The 19,881-nt window shown below is 44.9% G+C and overlaps 1 protein-coding gene across 4 annotated transcripts in view; it reads left to right on the top strand.

Moving 5' to 3' along the window:
• The window catches only part of ARFGEF1 (ARF guanine nucleotide exchange factor 1), a 195,764-nt gene extending 188,635 nt beyond the window's left edge, over positions 1 to 7,129 (top strand). For all 4 annotated transcript variants that reach the window (XR_012655356.1, XM_032805003.2, XM_032805004.2 and 1 more), the window contains 5 exons: positions 535 to 674; positions 1,174 to 1,342; positions 3,465 to 3,603; positions 4,657 to 4,774; positions 5,688 to 7,129. Coding sequence is in view for 3 of the 4 variants with exons in the window: in XM_032805003.2 (XP_032660894.1) it covers positions 535 to 674; positions 1,174 to 1,342; positions 3,465 to 3,603; positions 4,657 to 4,774; positions 5,688 to 5,852 (731 nt within the window). In the remaining variant the exon portion in view is untranslated. The remainder of the gene's footprint in view (positions 1 to 534; positions 675 to 1,173; positions 1,343 to 3,464; positions 3,604 to 4,656; positions 4,775 to 5,687) is intronic.
• Positions 7,130 to 19,881: the final 12,752 nt, after the last annotated feature.

The following is a 19,881-nucleotide window of genomic DNA, read 5'->3' as shown; positions in this document are numbered from 1 at the left end:
AACCTTGGTTGCAAATGTATGTGTAGATGCTTGACGTACTAGTGACTAATCACCCTATTTAACTTGCAAGTATTTTCCAGTATAGAGAAGGCAAATGTATCATAATGCTACTCTGAAAGGGTCCATTTTTATAAGGACAATCACTTCGCCTGTTGAGTTCTGGCTATTCTGCTAATACTGCCAAGAAGAGTCACAACTTAGTTGGTAGTTTTGTGGTGATGGACACCTGCCTCCTATAAACTGAACTAAAACCCTTTAACAATTTTAGAGGTTGGAAAAGATGGGGAAAAAAACCTTCCCAATTAAAAAATATATTGACAAACTTTTTTGTGTGGTGATAATTCAGTGGATTCATTTTTACATTTCAGACTTGGTTTTTAAATATCCATGCAATTACATTCTTTTAAGTGTAGGTCTGTCATTAAAGTCTGCACTAAAATAACTTACAGATTTAAATTGTACTTTACTTTTTTTGCCTGAGTAACTGTTAAAGTTGCTAGAATAAGTAATTTTGCTGTTTTTGTTTTTTTTAAGAATTTCCGGAACAGAAGTTGTTTGCTGCTCTGTTAATCAAATGTGTTGTACAACTGGAGCTTATTCAGACTATCGACAACATTGTGTTCTTCCCAGCAACCAGCAAAAAAGAAGATGCAGAGAATCTAGCAGCAGCACAGGTAAGTTTGAGTGGTTGGTGTTAGCCTTTTGGGAAGATTTTCACTGGTAGATTAAGTTCCATAAGCTCTTGCAACTTCAGTCAACTAATAGTTTCTTAGAACAATTACATAATTTTCAACAAAGCAACCAAAGTGTCTGTTAAACGTTACATTAATTCAGCCTCCCCCAGAGAGACAGACCACTTTGTGGAGGCTTAAATTTAGATATTACTAGTGTGTGATGAAATTTCTTTACCTCGTATGTGGTGTTACTTGTTTGATTGTTCTATCCAGATCTAAGTTTAAGTATGTGTATGGCTAGAAATAAGGTAAGGGGCGTAATTCATAGTGTCTGTCTTCAAAAGAGAAATTATAGAACAATGAAATTTCAACAGCCTTTTGCCCTTGAGTTGGCATAATCAGTTGTTAATGACTGATATCGCAAAGCTTGACTGCCATGACCAACAATCAGTCGTCAGTACTGTTCTGAGTCTGACTGTTCTAAATCTGTTTTTTAAAGAGAGATGCAGTAGACTTTGATGTTCATGTGGACACACAAGATCAAGGAATGTATCGTTTTCTAACATCGCAACAGCTTTTCAAACTGCTGGACTGTTTGCTGGAATCGCACAGATTTGCTAAAGCTTTTAATGCAAACAATGAACAAAGAACTGCTCTCTGGAAAGCAGGTGGGTCACCTCCATTTAGAAAAATATTTGAGAAAACAGTGTTACTGCTTTGAACCGAATCAGTTGGTGTTTTGAGCTGATTGCCTTGCTATATCATCTTAGGGTGCACCAGCATAGTGCATTAGCCCTAGCTATAGGTATATTAGTCATAGAGCTCAGTGGAGATGCTTTTCTTATTGGTTGCTTAAATAGCTGACATTTCTTTTTCTTTAAAGGAAACTTTCCTTTCAGAAAAGGAAAAAGATGAAATAAAAATGTGTGATAGTTTAGTTTTGGTTTATAACATTAAACCAAACTCTGTGAGGATGTACTTAGCTGTCCTAAAGTAAATGCACAGCTTAGTGGTAGGTTACATTTGAGAGACACATCCTTTTTGGTAGGGACTTTATTTAAGTACAGAGTTCAGTCCTTAGGTCGTACAGCTAACATTAATTCATTAACTGAGTTAGCAACATAGGCGCCGACTCCGTGTTCTCCGGGGTTAGAGCACCCATGGGAGAAAAATGGCCCCTATCAGCTTCCCCCCCGCCATCAAGTGTCTCCCGCCAACCGGCAGGCCCACAAATCAACGCCTCCCTCTCCCTGCCCCTCCTGCCTGCTGCGAACAACTGTTTTGCGGCATGCAGGAGGTTGGGAGGGAGGGTAGAGGAGCGAGGACACAGTGTGCTTGGGGGAGGGGACAGAACTGGATGGGAAGAGGCAGGGTGGGGTCAGAGCCGTGGGTCGAGCACCCCCTGGCACTTTGGAAAGTTGGTGCCTGTGGTTAGCAATGTCTAGTGCAGTGGTGGGCAACCTACGGCCCATCAGGGTAATCTAATTGTGGACTGCAAGACATTTTGCTGATGTTGACCGTCCGCAGGCACGGCCCCCCAGAGCTCCCAGTGGCTCCCGCAATCAGATTACCTGATGGGCCACATGTGGGCCGCAGGTTGCCTACCACTGGTCTATTGTCTTAAGCCTGAAACTTAAGAGTTAAGAGTTATTCCTGTTGTTTTCCAATAACTTGTTGCTTGGTCTTCATCAACTCATTTAACTTTCTATTATTAAATTATCTGTGTAATAAAAGGGGCTGATAATACCTTACAGTGATTTGAAGGATAGGTTAATGTTTGTAAAATGCTTTGAAGACAGAAAGCACTGTAATGTGGTGCTGGGTAGTGTTTGGTGGCCTCTGATATACAGGAGGTCAGACTAGGTGATCCCATGGTCCTTTCTGGCCTTAAACTCTGGACTAAATGTTAATTTTTTTCACTGGGATTTTTAAAGGAGCCTAAAGGAGTTAGGCACCCAACTCCCATAATAGGCTTCTTTGAAAAATTCCAGCCTTTGTTTTATATATGTACTTAAGTGTGTGAAATAAATGCCTTTGTCTAGGACTCTTTGTTGGTGGAAAGTGGAAATTTCCTGTAGTATGGTGTATTCATATATTCTTTAGGACCAAATCCAGATATATTAATACTTTCAGCAATAGTGCACCCACTGTATTGTGAATGCATAATTAGTTGTTTGGTGTCTGTTGTCAGCATGCACTCACATGGCCATCTCAGTTGGATCCTGTGTGTAGTGTGAATGTATAACAATATGCATTTATATAGTATAGATCTTTAATTGCAGTTGAGCTGTAATGAGCCTTATGAGAGCAGTTAATAAGCACACATGGTAATAGCTTGCTAAACCTTGGTGTTTTAGCAATTTTTTTTATATAAAAATTAGTATTTTAAACCATCGCTGCGTGATTCAGACAGTGTAGTCCAGTGAATAGGGTACTGGATTGGGATATGAGTTCTATTCCTGGATTTACCATTAACCTCCTGTGTGACCTTAGGCAAGTCATTTCACCTCTCTCTGTCTCTGTTTCCCATGTGTCTTGTCTGATTAGTGTTGAGGTTCCTCTTTTACTCGGTTCCCCAAGGACTCAGTTGGACTCCAATCTCATCACTCAGGTTACAGTAGTACACAAGAGACCCCAAACAACAACACTACCCTATGCTGCAAGATCTAAATAAATGGGTAATTTGTAGTGGCCACTTACTGGCAAACAAGATCTTGAAAAGATAAAAGTACAAAGGGAAACCTCAAGATGAAAGTAACAAATTTAAGTGTATTCCTTACATTTCTCCAGGTTTTAAAGGCAAATCAAAGCCCAATCTTTTGAAACAGGAGACCAGTAGCCTGGCCTGTGGGTTGCGCATTCTTTTCCGCATGTATGTGGATGAAAGCCGCACTGGTGCATGGGATGAAGTCCAGCAAAGACTACTGAAGTAAGATCATTGCAATAGCTGTAACAGTAATGTGGTTCGTGTTTAAATACATATTTTAATGTGCTCTATCTAACTTGCTATATGTACAGTTAATGTTTATATAATGTTGAAAAGGAAATAGTACAATGAAAGTTACAGCTGAAATGCCTGATGTGGGGTAGAAGAGAGCAATTCTTCTGATCTTCTCCGCTCTCTCCTTGCCCTGTCCATAAAACCTTGCAAAAGTGGCAGAACATAGATGGTGTCAGCCTTAACCCTGGTGTGTGTTCCATGTGGGGATGGGGCAGGGAATGTCCTTTGCTTCTAAAGTTTTTGCTGCTGTTGTTTAAGGGGGACAGGAGGTCAACTTTTCACATGAATCTGAGAATAGACACCATTTTTCTTTGAGAATTCACTACATACTCTCACTTGTAGGAAATGGCCCAGGTGCCACTGAGCCTCAGGAACCTACTGACACAGTGCCTCTTGGGGGCATTAGTTATTAATTTTCTGAACTCTCATATTTGTTAGAAGAAAATTTTTAGTCTACAAAACCCTTTCAAGTGACTGAACAATGTAAGACTTAAATACAGTGGTGATAGCGCTCAGATTTACAGATTATACAGTGACTCTGAAAGACTGATAAATCTGTTATCACATCCAGAAATCATATGAAATACAGAAGTACATTAAGTATCTTTCTGCTTTTAACATTTTCTAGAGCCTGCTATTACCGTTTTGTGTAATATATCGGAAGAAAATATGATAGCACTGGCTGGGGCAGGCAGCTCACTTTGCCAGGCTAGTTCAATCCTGATTGGCAACATTCCTGATATTACAGTCCTAGGACTGGTAAAAGTACCAGTTGTGCAAAACTACAACGGGGATGAGGTTTGAGATTCTCTCCCCTACTTACATTTTTTAGGGCACTTTTCATTTATTTTGGCTAATGAGGCTTACACTCCCTTTCCCAAAATGGTGCTATTCTGGCCAGGGGCCTGTTCAGTATTGATTATGGTTACAATTGTATTTTCAAACACTTTGTTACCTTCTGTAATTTTATGTTCTCTATAGTGTCTGCAGTGAAGCTCTAAGTTACTTCCTTACTCTTACATCAGAAAGTCACCGGGAAGCCTGGACTAATCTACTACTCTTATTCTTGACTAAGGTCCTCAAGATAAGTGATGAAAGGGTAAGTATTTGCATAAAAATATTTTAAAATAAAATAAGCAGTACTGCAAATAAGAACTGGTTCCAAGTTTTATTATCTGAACACTGGTATGCTCAAAAAACTTTGAAAACATGAAGCCAAAAAAGTACTAAGACGATATATTGGCTTTGTAGTTATAGACCTTTAAAATGTTCCTGCTGCTTTGCGGACAATTGAGAAAATGTCCTGCCCTAAGGAACTTGCTGTCTGATTTGAGACAGTACATGAGGGATGATGACACACACTAGAGAGGAGGATGTGGATGGCAGGCAGGACAAGCATACTGTGATTAAAATAACATGTAGACATGATACGTCTGCCTTGAGGGCTGTCTTTAAAAGTTGCTTCCCACAAACAGCTACTATGAGGGAAGGATTAGTGGTTAATAAATATGTTCTTTTCCTAATTCTTCCCATAAAACCCAGTCCCTGTATACTCCTATGCTATGTAAAATAATGAATTTTGGAATGAATCTTCTGGACAAATTAGAATGTTTCAGCAATTGTACAGCAAGTAATTATTGTACTTTCATCTGAGACCTCCATGGCCCCCATTAAACTTTCCTGGGTTTAGTAAAATTTTGATGCCATGCTGCAGATGTAAGCTGACAAGGTGCACAAATATTATGTGGAAAAGGAAAAACCCCTTTTTTCTGAGAATGAGCAATAGTTTAACAAAGTATGTAGATACAGGATATAGGCACTGCAGGATACCTCAAAATACATCACATACAATGCGCCTTCATCCAGCAGCCTGATTATAAAATTGTTTGTAGCTGAACTCCATTCATGTTTGTGTCTCACCTCGATGCATAGTATTTGAAATCCTACACTCTAAAGAACAGGCTTGTGAAGGTTCATGTATAATAGAAAAACTTTATTTTTTTCCCCCTCAGTTCAAAGCTCATGCTTCATTCTACTACCCTCTCTTGTGTGAAATTATGCAGTTTGACCTAATTCCTGAACTTCGAGCTGTTCTGCGAAGGTTTTTCCTGCGGATTGGTGTAGTTTTTCACATATCCCAACCACTAGAACAGGAGCCTGGAACAAACAAGCAGTAGCAAGCGCTGACGGAATATTGCTTTGTTACGCAATTTACATCCCTTGGCTATTTAAAAGGACCTGGTAGCTGAGGCTTTCTGTCTGGATAGCCATAAAAACGGTTTCTTTGTATGGCAACGTGTATCTAAGGGTTAATGGTACAGATACTTACAGCTGTAATTCAGGCTTGCAACACTCCAGTTCCTTTCAGTTTTCTGATGGATTATCTCTATTGGTTCTCTTTCCTGGCTCATGTTGAGCATAGAGCCAGTTTTTAGTACGGTCCTGTTGTCAGCATGGGCTACGATATCCTTTACTGTCCTAGACAGCAGTATAGCAACAGATGTTTATGGCGGGTGTGAAATTAAAACGTACCCAAAGAACTATATATGTAAAGGTTTGAACTTCTGCCAGAAGTACAACTCAGGAGAGCTGGATTTTGAAGGATAAAAAGTTTTATAGTGGAAAAAAGAATGGAAAATTATTGTTCATGGTAAAAGGTATTTAGCAACTATGTCTGATACTCTTACTCTTAAAATTTTTTGCACACTCAGGCGGTCTGAGATATTGCTAATCATCCTTCTGTGAAAAATGTACAGAGATGCAGGTCTGTAATATAAATTATTAAACCCTATACAGTTCTTCCTGCATTGTTTTGTTTCTGTATTTTCTTATTGATTTGCTAAAAACCCATAACATTTTATGGTTTACCAAATGCACTAGAAGTTTGGGTTTATTTTTTTGAGTTATGATTTTTGTTTTGTTGTAGCCCAAAAGTTAGTGTTGCTGAATTTTGTCAAGAACAGAGGTAGAAAATCTCATGACTGACATAACTACCTGTAATATACTTGTTTTAGGGCTTTTAAATATAAAGAGCCATTGAAATATGATGATCCTTCAAGGACTGGAACTTGAATCACTGCAAACAGTCTAGGTTGTGTCTCCTGTCACTTCTTTTTGTTTGTTTGATGTAGATTTCACTCTATGTACAGAATTTAATGTTGAATATATTAAAGTAACAAATCTGGCATGGTTTGGGGATGATTAAATTTATTGGAAATGTATTCATACTGTGAATTGTGCCCTGATGGTTAAAGACAAGATTGTCAAGCATTCTGTATTACAGTGGATGTAGAAAATTTTTTCAGATGGACAAAATGTATATGGTACAGATATGTAAAGTTTTCTATGTAAAAATTCTGTACAACTTTCTGTACAATATTGGTTCTCATCTGGCATATTCTAATCAGGTTATAGGTCAATAAAGTTTTTGAATTCTTTCATCAGTGCAATCAAACCAGTGTAATCTGCACCTACTTGTTTCACTGTTTCCTTGACCTTTCATGCTCTTCATTCTGTTTTTAACAAATGAAGCTAAATATACTGAACTTCTAAGAAATAATACGATCACTCTTGAGTGAGAGCAGGGATGCAGCCAGGAGCATAGCTTCAGACTTTTGAGGGTTTTAATGGCTTGTTTCCGTCTGGCATAAGGCTGTATTTTTTCCCTGTGGGGATGGATTAGAGTGGAAGGAGGCACTCAAAATGAACAAGAGCATGTGTTTGGTAGTTGGATGAAGAGAAATACACATTATGGTTGTCTGTCTTTCTTGCCTCTGAGGATATGTCCATTGTGACAGGTTGGATCACAGAAACCCCCTTGGGGCTGCCAACTGATGTGCCAAGACTACTACTGCCCCTGCTTTCCCTGCCAGCTCAGGACTCCAGCACCTTGTCTTGCTGAGCCAGATAGACCAGTCTCCTCCAACACAGACCCAGGGTCTGAACCACATGCCCTAAAGCTGCAGACTTAAGTGTTCCTGTCTTTAACACTCAGATGCTCAACTCCCAGTGGGGTCCAAACACTAACTAAATCAGTTTTACTGTGTACAAAGCTTAATACAGGGTAAACTCATAAATTGTTTGCCCTCTATAACACTGATAGAGAGCTATGCACAGCTGTTTGTCCCCTCAGGTATTAATACATACTCTGGGTTAATTAATAAGTAAAAAGTGATTTTATTAAATACAGAAAGTAGGATTTAAGTGGTTCCAAGTAGTAACAGAGAGAACAAAGTGGATTCCCAAGTAAAATAAAATAAAACATGCAAGTCTGAGTCTAATACAGTAAGAAAACTGAATACAGACAAAATCTCATCCTCTGTGGTGTTCCAGTAAGCTTTCTTTTACAGACTAGTCTCCTTCTAGTCTGTGTCCAGCAGTCACTCACACTCCCTGTAGTTACTGTCCTTTGTTCCAGTTTTTTTCAGGTATCCTTGGAGGTGGAGGGGCTGTCTCTTGAGCCAGCTGAAGACAAAATAGAGGGGTTTTCCAGGGGGTTAAATAGACTTTATCTTGTGGCTGGAGACCCCCTCCTCTCTTCTATGCAAAGTCCTGCTCCAAGATGGAGTTTTGGAGTCACGTGGACAAGTCACGTCTCCATGCATGACTAGGTTTTTACAGGCAGCAGCCATTGTTTACATCCTACTCTGAACATCCTTAGATAGACTTCTTATGTGGATTGGAGCCTTCCAAGATTCATTGTTCTTTGAGTGGGCACTTAATTTGCACAGTCCTTTCTCAAGAAGCTGACTAAATGCTTTATTAAGGCTACTTAGAAATCAAGCAGGTACACAGCCAATATTCATAACTTCAAACACAAAAATGATACATGTAAACACAAATGGGAGGAATAGAGTCAGTAGAGCATAACCTTTACATAGATACATTCATAAGCATGTTTTATGTAACATATCTGATAACTGGAATATTTCTATAAAGCCTTATGGGGTGCACCATCACATCCATATTACAGTATGTACTAGCTAAGCTCTTCTTCCAGCATCTATGGTGCAGCACTACATGACCCATACCTAATTGTACATGCAGCCACACTGGTGAAACAGTTACACAGAGTAGGCTCTAGGTTTTTGGGGTATATCCAAGATTATCTCATTAACTGAAGCTGCTCTAGGACTTGGTTTATTATGGAAGTGGTTTTAGCCACCAACACTTCTGAGGAACTGCCTGTTCTACATGTTTCTCACCTGTTCATTCTAGCTGGGGCCAAGTCATGGATCCAGCACCCTTGGAGAAGCTGTCGCTGCTTATGCAGTGGGATTGATGGTCTACAAGATTGTGGATGACAGTTCAGGGTCAGGCCTCAGAGTCCCCTCAATTGCTGCAGCTTGTGCAGATTCTCCCCATGTAGATCAACACTTCTGGTGCAGGACAACTAGCATACCATGATGGGATGACCAGCACTGAGGCCAGAAGTCCCCCCGGAGGAAATAGACTTTCATGGAGCAGTGAAATGAGGGAGGTAATGCTGTTCCAGAAGCAGGTGCTGTTGCCATCTAAAAATGCCCCAGCCCAGCCTCTTACAGGTACCTAGGTAAACTGTGGGGATTATGGAGATTTGAGGCAATTAATACTGTGCTTTACCCCCGGGTTGTAGGTGTAAATAGCTGGCTTGCAGAGAATGGAGTGCTAACCATAAGGATCAAGTGCATATCAACCCAAAGGATTACTACAACAGTGCTGTGCAGAGCTTGGTCAGCCATAGAGGCAGGGTCATAAACACCAACCTGGGATGTACTGGAAAAGTGCATGATGGCAGGGTGCTGAAAGCTTGTGGTTACCTTCCCCCACCCCATAATCAATGGGCCTGGGCCTACTGTTAGGGGATGAGAGCATGCCTCCTCTCCTTCCTTACGTTCTGCTGCCATGGCTCATGAAACTGTGCCTTGACCACAGAGCCTCTGACAAAAAGGTTTAATTGCACACATAGCAGTTGCAGGATGATGAAAATGGTTTTGTAGTCAGTCCTATCTGGACTGTTGTGGGATTCTACACATCTAAGAATAAAGGCAAGAATTTTCACATGGTATGAGCTTAGGGCCCTTGGATTTTCTGTAGCAGGCCTACAAATTATCAAAGTGCATCTCATCACTAAGGGTGGGGTCCAAGTCAGCATGAGAAAGGAGGGATGCCTTGTGTGCCCACATACTTGTACACAGCAGTACACATCACCTCATTCCCCTCACCCTGTGATGCATGTTCATTTATTTGGTTACCACTGCTATTGGTTTTATATTACTACAAGAATGAGACACTTTTGGGAAAGAATGAAGAGTCAGTCAGACAAGTGCCAAACACTCACCCACAAAGCTACTGTACAGTCAAATCAACTAATTAACATAGCCGGTGTCTGGCCCTCAATAACTACTTACAAGTGTGCAAACTAATGTAAGTAACTGAAGGCCACACGCCAGTCTCACAGGCTGTGGAACAGAATCCCTCCTGGTCTCTTTCCACCTCGGGTTGTTGTGGGGTGTAGTGCACAGGATACATCTCTCTCTCCTAGTTTGTTGACTGTTCCCAGCCCACCTAGCTCCTGAGCTTTCTAGTAGCTGCCTGCATGATGGTACTGAAGCCTATAGATGATATGGGCCTGAGGCCTAGTCCTCTCATCAGTTTGAGGAAAACCACTGTCATCATCTTCCTTCACTTTTGGTCACTCCAGGTCAGCTGTGACCCTCTTCCTTTTCCCATGCTGGCTGAGGATCCTATGTAATTATGGAAGTGCCTGGCCAAGAAAATAAACCCACACAATTTTTCATTGGGTGATGGGATAAAAATGGAAAGACTTGTACAGCACCTAACACAGTAGGTTTCTGGGCTATGACTATGGGTCCTAGACACCAATAACTCCCCTCCCCCTTTTACAGTCTAATCAGGCAGAGTCGCAGTTTGATACTGTTATCAAGCTGGTATGCTTTTCTGCTATGTGTATACACTGATTATTCACAAGCTCCTTCTTGCAATGTATCCTGACCAAAGATAAATCTGGAATTCTTACCATAGGGTAATTCATTTTAAAAATTTTGCACTACACCCCTCCTCAAAAAAAACATGTCCCAGTCAGATCAGGGGCCTGTTATCAGTGCTGGTTTCAACACTAGTTCATGCTGGAGAAGGCTTTGGGATATTACTAGTCTGGAAATCACAGACTAAGGACTAAATTTTCCAAGCTACCGTTGGAATCCCCTCTATACAAAGAAGCTTGTCATCAAGTGGGAACTAAACAGTCTTAAGGAATCAAGAGGACTAGCAAGCTACTACTGGGGTAGTTGGAAGTCTGCCCTACATAGGAACTATCTGTCTTGAGTTTCTTCTGCATGAAAAATTCTCAAGCAGCACCTGCCAGGAGTGGGGGAAAATTCAGGCAAACACTAATAGGATGAGCAGCAAAGAGTCCTGTAGCACCTTATAGACTAACAAATGTATTGGAGCTTTTACAGATCCAGACTAACACGACTACTCCTCTGATACTTGAGTAACAGGATGCTGAACTAGAATGCAGAAAGTTGCAAACAAGCACAACTGACTTCCTCCCCTCCCCTGTGCCCCAATCTGGACAGGGTTCTACTGACAGTCTACAAGGGACTTTTCTACTTAATGCAGCCACTGGGTCTTAAATCATGGTGTCTGAGATAATATTTTAATGCTAGTAAAGATCCACCTACCATTCCTCTGCTATGCCAGTTACAAACACAGCAGTATGTGTGCTAGTCCAGTCTGTAACCCTGCATCTTTTTAAAAAATGCCAAAGTAGGAACAATCAGTTTTGTGTTTACATTTTTCACCCCGGACTGGCTTTCATTCAGGGTCACATTGTGGCAGTGGCACCAGGAAAATGTTGTGACTTCCACCCTCAACTGAAGCAAAACCCATCACACTGCTTGTAATCTCCATAACAAAGTCATAAGGCAGAAATCCCTCCCCTCCTCTGCTAGAATTTCCCCTATGGTAATAATGAAGATGGCAGACGCCACTTAGCCTAGCTGTCGATGTAGTTCTTGCTGCTGCTTCCCTCTCTTTCATTCCAGGTTGTTTTCTGGGCCCATCCCTGACTGAGACCTAGAAAAACTGACCCAGGATGCACACGAACCCATCTAGCCACAGGAGCTGTTCCTGAACTACCAGTATTGGTCTGTTCCTCAGAATCCACCTTCTCTTCTGGTGCAATCCCTCTCCCTCTGGTCTCATCATCAAGTACAGTCAAACCCCGCCATAACGTGAAATTGCATATAACGCAATTGCAGGTTGGCTCCCCTTTAAGGTACAATATAATACTGTACTAATGATCCCCAATACCATGGCAGGGGAGAGAAGCTGCAGACTCGCACCTGCCGGGACAGGGAGCACTGGCAGTAGCAGCCCCAGAGTTCTCTGTCCCCGGCAGGCAGGGAGCCACAGCTCCTCTCCCCTGCTGGGCACTAGGCACCGGAGGCACTAGGCAATGCACCTCAATGCACCGCTTTGGGGACCACCTGACTGATTTGAAATCCCGCTACACTGCAACCCCACATTTAGCTTGATGGGATTTTTTGGACCCCTAAGGTCACATTATAGCGGGGTTTCACTGTGTGTCATGCAGGCCTCTGGGCTCAGGGCAGTCATAAGCAACTGCTCAAACTCCTCTTAATAAGGCCAGATAGCAGGGCAGTTCCTGAAACTGTTGTTGCCATCCTGTAGCTTTAAGTGTTTGAGGTGCTCCCTGCACTGCACACCCCAGTTCAGTTTATCCCCACCTACGCATTTCCAGCGCTTCTCCCAACATCATGCTGCTTGCTGTACTTATGCCACAGCTTAGCAAGAGCCTTGGCACTGCACCTCCAACTGGCTAGCAGCACACCAGGTGCTGGACATCTTCTAATGGTGTTTTGCAGAGCTGTGCAGAACTGAAGTGTTAAAACATCAACGAAGCAGCTTCCGGTAGAGTTGGGCTGAGAAGGAAGTGAGTAGGCAGACAGGCTGGAACAAAGAGGCACCAGGAATTGTTGGATGACTATCACAGGAAGCTCAGAACAGAAACTTTAGCAGTCTCCATGCTGCAAGGTTGCTGGGTAGAACAGCTCAAAATGAAACATGGTGTTGCTCCCAAGCATAGACCTACTTTTGTGCTAGGACATAGGGGTGTGATTCCCGGCTCTCACCCATATACTCGTTGTAGCTTGACGAGAGCTAGTGCAAGTATAAATAGTAGTGTAGCTGCAGTGCCAGCAGGGGCAGAGCTTAGCCATGCTGAGTACAAACCTCCCTGAAACCAATGGGTACGTACACAGCCTTGCGGCCGTTGTCCATGCCTGCATGGCTGCACTACCCTTTATACTCACGCTAGCTCTCATTCAGCTAATAGGTGTGTGGGAGCTGGGGAGTCACACTCTAGCTCATAGTGTAGACACAGCCTTAGACTGGAAGCTCTTCAGGGCAGAAACTTTGTAAATTACCTAAAACTGATTGGGAACTTTAGGCACCTCTAGAACACCAAGAATAAACAACAACAACAGTTTGGCTTGGAATTGGTGTCAAGGGTGTAGCGGCCTTAGAAATGGCAGCTAAGCCCTGTCCCCATGCTCTGACAGGGAGCATGGGGGTGCACAGCAAGAGGAGCTACTCTGTACACAGCTGAAACTGAACCTGGTGCTAGTACTCAAGGAGCAGCTGTTAGGGACTAGCTGCTTGGGGAAGAGAGATCATTGTGGAGCAGATGTAAAGTTTCCCCTCACAGCAAGACAGAAGATAGGAGGACAGAGGAAGCACATTCTGTATTCTTCCTTCATTTTGGAGAGTTTCCCTATCTTGAGGGTATTGAGCAGCCACTACCTGGGGTAAAGCAAGGATAGCCAACAAGGCCAACACCCACAAGGAAAACCTCTGAATCTATTGTGAAACTGAAGTGCTTTCCGTGTGCTTCAGCACACAGGAGGGCTGGTGACCCCTTGTGAAGATGCCATGAGAGAGAAAACATGTTTTGCAGAATCAGGAGTTAAACCTTCTTACTGTACCACAGACCTGACCCTGCTGAAAGAAGAAACCCATTTTTAGAACAAGTCTACACATGAAAAAGTTCATTAAGAATCGTAATCACTGCCACAGAAGTTAGGCTACTGTGATTTCCAAATGGATGTCTCTAAAAAATGTTTACATTTTTAATTAGTTGTACTCCTGATTGCTCACTTACTGCTTGCGAGGAGCAGCTGTGGCCATTTATCTGCTGCAGACAGGTACAGAGCCAAGCCCTAGGCTTGGACTCCACTCCCTTTTGCCATGTAAGCTTTGAGGAACTTGCTATTTCCCACTGTTTAGCTGAACCTCCACTCCCAGCTTTGACTGCCCTTTGAGAGGGAATACATACATAGGAATAAGACTTTCTCTAAGATGCAGGCTCTCCCTCAACTCTTTTCCCCTCCACTGCTACACATTCTTTTCTTACTCATGCCCTTGCTGATTTCTTCAAAGGCAAAACTGACACCATCTGAGACATCCTATCTCAATCCATGCCACCCCACCTGACCATACCTCTTCTCTACCATTCCCTCCGCTGGTGCTTAGTATGTGTCAGTTCTTCAAGTGCTTGCTCATGTCCATTCCCTATTACGTGTGTGCAGGCTGCATGCCCAGTCACTGCAGATTTTACCCTCTGTGGCATCCGTCAGGCTGGCTCTAGCACCTCTGGTGCCATGTGCTCATGCACCAGTAATATGGGGTCAGGTCAGGTCCACCCCCTCTCAGTTCCTTCTTAACACCCACAACGGTCACTGGAACAGGACTGCAAGGCAATTCTCAGTGGTTCTTGCGGTATCTTCAGTTTGTCTTCTTGGTAGTCAGTGTAAATAGTTAACTGGACTCTTGCATCTGTCTAATGGAGCATCCTCCGCTCCTGGAGCTGGGCATGCCTCGATCTCTGGGCTTCAGACCCCATGCTGCCTGCAGCAAGCCCATGCCGGTGAGTGACCCACACTCCAGCTACTGAAGTGTCAAGAGTGTCCAGCTACTGAAGTGTCAAATCTTCCACCAGTTCAAGCCTCATACGAAGGAAGAGGACAAGGACGCTAGGTTAAGGTCAATCCTGATGGAAGCTGCACCTAGACCAGTGTTGGAGACAAGCTGGTTGGACGTGGCACCAAGTACCTCAGTGTTAATACCGAGTGCTCCTCCTGTGGCATGGGACTCTTGGCACACAAAGCAGCAGTTCATGAGGGGACATTCCCCAATCTGAGGGAAAAACATGGGGAGCCCAGCAGGGGGTGCTCTGCTTTGGGCCACTCCCCATCCCCCTCCATAAATTGCACAGTCAACTTAGTCCTACTTGCAGGCACCATTAAGTCTGGTGCAGGATCAGCCATCGGAGGGACATTGTGGCACCAGCAGGATCACAGTGCCATCCATCCTGGAGGTGTTCATTGTGTATAGGGACTTACAGGCAGAACAAGAGCCGGTGGTGGCGGTGAAGACGAGCAGAAGGGAGCATGTTGCCACAAGTTCCTATTTGATACTGGGTCCTCTGGTACCATTCAGAAGGAAACTGACCTTGCTGATGTTGGCTAAGACTTCTCTGCTCCGGCACCATTTCCCTGATCCCCGGCACGGGCCAGTGGAATTGACAGCTACCGTTCCTCCATGGTTCCCGCAGGTTGACTCATCTAAGTTGGAGTTGTGCACCCAGACACCCTATGTTCCTGTGGCTACTGGTGGCCAAGGGCATTATAGTCCTTTACTGGGTGCTGTTCCTGTTTTGTTTTCAGACAGTCTCTCCAGCGTGGTCCCTCATCACTTCAGATGGTTGGGTGCTGACTAGGAAGAAGGTTACACTCTACAGTTTATTTCCACCCTTCCCTCTCACTCCCCATTCCTATCAGGGGACCCTTCTCACAAGCAACTTTTAGCGTAGGAGGTACAAGCCCTCCTCCAGGCAGGAGCCATGGAGGAGGTACCTCAGAGCTTGAGAGGGAAAAGATTTTACTCCCGTTACTTCCTAATCCTGAGGGCTAAAGAGGATCTCAGACCCAACCATTATCTCAAGGAACTGAAGTTCCACATGGACTCCCTGGCCTCCATTATTCCCTCCCTGGATCCAGGGGACTGGTACACCTCCCTTGACTTAAAATATGCCTATTTTGACACCTCCATATTTTGGGGCCACAGAAGGTTTCTCAGGTTCATTGTGAACCAGACCCACTACCAGTTCACCATCCTCCCCTTTGGCCTGTCAGCAGCCCCTCAGTTTTCATGAAATGCATGGTGGTAATACCAGCCTTCCTCAGAAGGTGCAAGTCTACCCTTACCTTAACTGACTGGCTGATCAAGGGTTGGTCCGAGGCCCAGGTGAGAGCCAGCATCCACCTGGTTCAAGCTATCCTCCAAGTACTGAGCCTGTGATAAACGAGCAGAAGTCAACGCTCATCCCAATTCAGAGGATAGTTTATGGGTGCAGTGCTCAATTCCACCCGGGCCAGAGTCTTCCTCCCAGGGGCCAACTTCCAGACAATGTCATCCCTGATATCACAGGTCAAAGCTCACCCCATCATGACAGCCTGTTTCTGCCTCAGACGATTGGGTCATATGGCCACGTGCACATAAGTGGCACGGCACATGAGACTATGCCTCAGAGCCCTTCAAGGATGACTGGCATTGGCATACTCATCCATAGGTCATCATTTAGACTCTGGGCTTACAGCTCCCACCCAGGTCCTCACCTCTCTAGATTGGTAGAGGGACTCCCAGTTGGTAGGCTTTGGCATTCCCTTCTTCATTCCTAAGCCCTCAATATGACTAAACTTGGCTGCATCCAAACAGATTGTGGGGTTCACCTCGAGCACCTCAGGACTGAAGGTCTGTGGTCCCAGGAGGAACTCTCCTTACATATAAATGTCAGAGAGCTCAGAGCGGTCTACCCAGCATGCCAGGTGTTTTTACCCCAGATTGCAGGCAAGGTTATGAGAGTCCTTATGGACAACATGGCAGCCATGTTTTACATCAGAAGGCAGAGAGGGGCACATGTCAAGAGGCCATTTACTTGTGGGAATCCTGCGTGAAGCACTTGATCCACCTTGCAACTTCTCACTTTCTGGGAGCCCATAACAATCTGGCAGATCACCTCGGCAGATCTTTCTCCTCTCACCACGAGTGGTCCCTTCACTCCGATAAAGCCAAGGCGATCTTCCAGTGGTGGGGGATTACCCTTGTAGACCTGTTTGAAACCAAGCAAAGCAGAAAGCATCAGTAGTTTTGCTCTCAATGCAGGCATAGCTCAGGCTCACTCATACATGCCATCCTGCTCCCTTGGACAAAGCACCTGTTCTGTGCATTTCCCTCCATTCCTCTCACACAAAAATCTTACTCAGAGTTAACCGGGACAGAGCAAAGGTTATTCTTATAGCCCCAACATGGCCATGCCAGCACTAGTTCAACACATTATGGGGACCTGTCAGTAATGACCCCAATGCCACTCCCTCCCCACCTCTCCCAGACCTGATCTCACAAGATCATGGCCAACTGCTTCACCCAAACCTCAAGGCCCTCCACCTGACCCCATGGAAGTTTCATGGTTAAACTCGGCAGAGCTGGCCTATTCAGAGCAAACCCTCCAGGTATTACTAGGTAGTAGGAAACCATCTGCTAGAGTGACTAACCTTGCAAAGTGGAAGTGTTTCTCTGTGTGGTCATCCCGACGAGGCCTCTCACCTGCTAGGTCATCTCTCCGGTCTGTGCTGGAGTATCTGCTTCAACTGAAACATCAGGGCGTAGCCAATTTGTCTATTAAGGTACACCTAGTGGACATCTCAGCCTTCCACCCTCCAGTGGATGGTAGGTAGTTTTTTTCCTCACACAATGTCCGTTCATTTCCTCAGGGGCTTAGAGAGAATATACCCACAGATTTGTGAACCAATTCTCCTGTGAAAACTAAACCTGGTCCTTTCAAGACTTACAGGCCTTCCCTTTGAGCCACTGGCATTATGCCCCTTGTTGTACTTCTCCTGGAAGGTTGCTTTCCTGGTAGCGATTACCTCAGCCAGGAGGATCTCAGATATCAGGTCCCTTACGTCAGAAATCCAGTACACTGTGTTCTTGAAGGACAAGGTTCAACTTCACGCTCACGCCATGATTCTCCTGAAGGTGGTTTTACAGTTTCATAGTAAATCAGACTATCTTCCTGCTAATATTCTTTCTGAAACAACACAAGAATATGGAGGAGCAGCGTCTCCACATGTATGTTAGGCGTGCCCGTCTATACAGAAGGGCCAAACTGTTCTGCAAGTCCATACAGCTCTTTGTGGTAATAGCAGACAGAATGAAAGGTGTGCCAGTTTCAGCCCAAAGGATTTCATCCTGGATCACTTCCTATATTCACATGTGCTATGAGCCCCACCTCCTGCCCTCTTGACCGCTCACTTGACAAGAGCTCAAATTTCCTCAGCAGCATTTCTGGCCCAAATCCCAATCCAGAATATTTGCAGAACAGCAACCTGGTTGTCAGTGCACACTTTTTCATCCCACTACACCATCGCTCAGCAGGCTAGAGATGATGAGGGGTTTGGTAGAGCAGTGTTACAATCTGCTTGTCCATGAACTGAGCCCACCTCCTGTAGTAAGAGGAGGCCCTAAGACATAAACCTTGGTATCAGAGGCCTGGTATGAGGCCTAAGGCCTGAACTAAAGTAATGGTCAAGACTTTGTTAACATAAAGCAAAGTGAAGCTGTGAGCCAGAGGCAGGCCCTGCTCACAGAAGCTGGCAAGGAAAGGGCTGATGCTGCAAGAAGATACGTACCTAAAAGGTACTGAACACTAGAGATCAGAACATTCACATACTTGCACATTCCACACAGATAACAAGGAATAGACTGACTTCATCCTAATGCAGGCCAAAAAGGGTAAAATGTGCTAGGTTGTTTTTGATCTAACCCAAGTTGTACGAGGTGAGAGGCGGAACCTTGCTACATAGAGGGTTGTACTGTTGCTACAGGTAGAGGGGTGCACCCCAATACATCAGGAGTGATGTGTAATTGTTTGTACCTGTGTATAAGAATGTATCCCTGGGGCGATGTCTTTGTCGGCCAAGGGGGCAGTGGAAAGTCTCACCACTGACTGAGCTGAGTCATTGACGTGAGCACATACTTCGTATATTGCCCTGTAGAGTACAATCTGTGAGGGAACTATTATGTGTCAATATGGCAATAACCTGGCCGACGTGCTTTCGTACCTTACTAGACTCTGTGGTCTTTGGGGGTTCTCTTCGGGTCTGGCTGTGTTCAGCTATCTGCGCAGAGCTGGGGCAGCACACAGAGGACACACGCCCGCAGCCGAATGTACCAACAACAAGGAGAGAGCAGAGCACCACACCGTAGCATCTGACAACACCTCCTAAGGTACTGTGAAGTGAGTTGTGTGAATGTTTGGGAGTCACTAATGTGGAATGGACAAGCACTCAAAGAAGAAAAGCTTCTGTAACTGATGATGTGCTGCTCATGTCCAATCCATGACCCACCCTTCTGCCCCTCTGTTTGGTTAGCCAGAAAGAAGGAACTGAGAGGGTATGGAACTGAACTGGGACCCTCGGTCAGGGCCAGTGCAACCCATTAGGCAACCTAGGCAGTCACCTAGGACGCTAGCATTTGGGGGGTAGCCATTTCGGTCATTCCGGTTGGCAACTGCGGCGGCTGAGATCTTCGGCCCGCCCCGTTTGTAGTCCAGCAGTTAGGCAGAGGACATGGGGCAGGTGGGTGCGGGGAGGGCTGCCTGTAGCAACGTAAGGTTGAGAGAGCAAAAGTGCCAGGGGAACTGCTTCCTGCCCCAGCTCACCTCTGTCCGCCTCCGTCCCCTGAGCTGCCGCCACACTCGTGCTTCTTCTCCCTCACCAGGCTTGCGGGCCAAACAGTTGAGTGGTGTCGCAAAGCTGGGAGGCAGGAAAGTGGGTCAATGGCGTGCTGGCGGAGGGCAGGCGGGAAGTAGAGGTAAGCTAGGGTGGGAGCTGCCGCACCACTCCCTGGGGCCGGGGGGGGGGGTGCTACTGCCCAGTTGAGGGGGGCACTCAGGAGCGCGAGTTACGGGGGGGGGAGCTTGCCGTCGGGGGTGCCTTGGGGTGGAGGGGGGAGCTGCCACGGGGGGCGGGGAACCTCAGGGCTTGGGGTGGGCACAAGGTGGAAGTTTTGCCTAGGGCACGAAACATCCTTGCACCCGCCCTGCCTCGGTGCATGAGTGCA

This window comes from Chelonoidis abingdonii, chromosome 2 (genome assembly GCF_003597395.2).
Source record: "Chelonoidis abingdonii isolate Lonesome George chromosome 2, CheloAbing_2.0, whole genome shotgun sequence".
Classification (NCBI taxonomy): domain Eukaryota; kingdom Metazoa; phylum Chordata; order Testudines; family Testudinidae; genus Chelonoidis; species Chelonoidis abingdonii.
The sequence above is the reverse complement of the archived record's forward strand: the minus strand, read 5'-3'. Positions and strand labels throughout refer to the sequence as shown.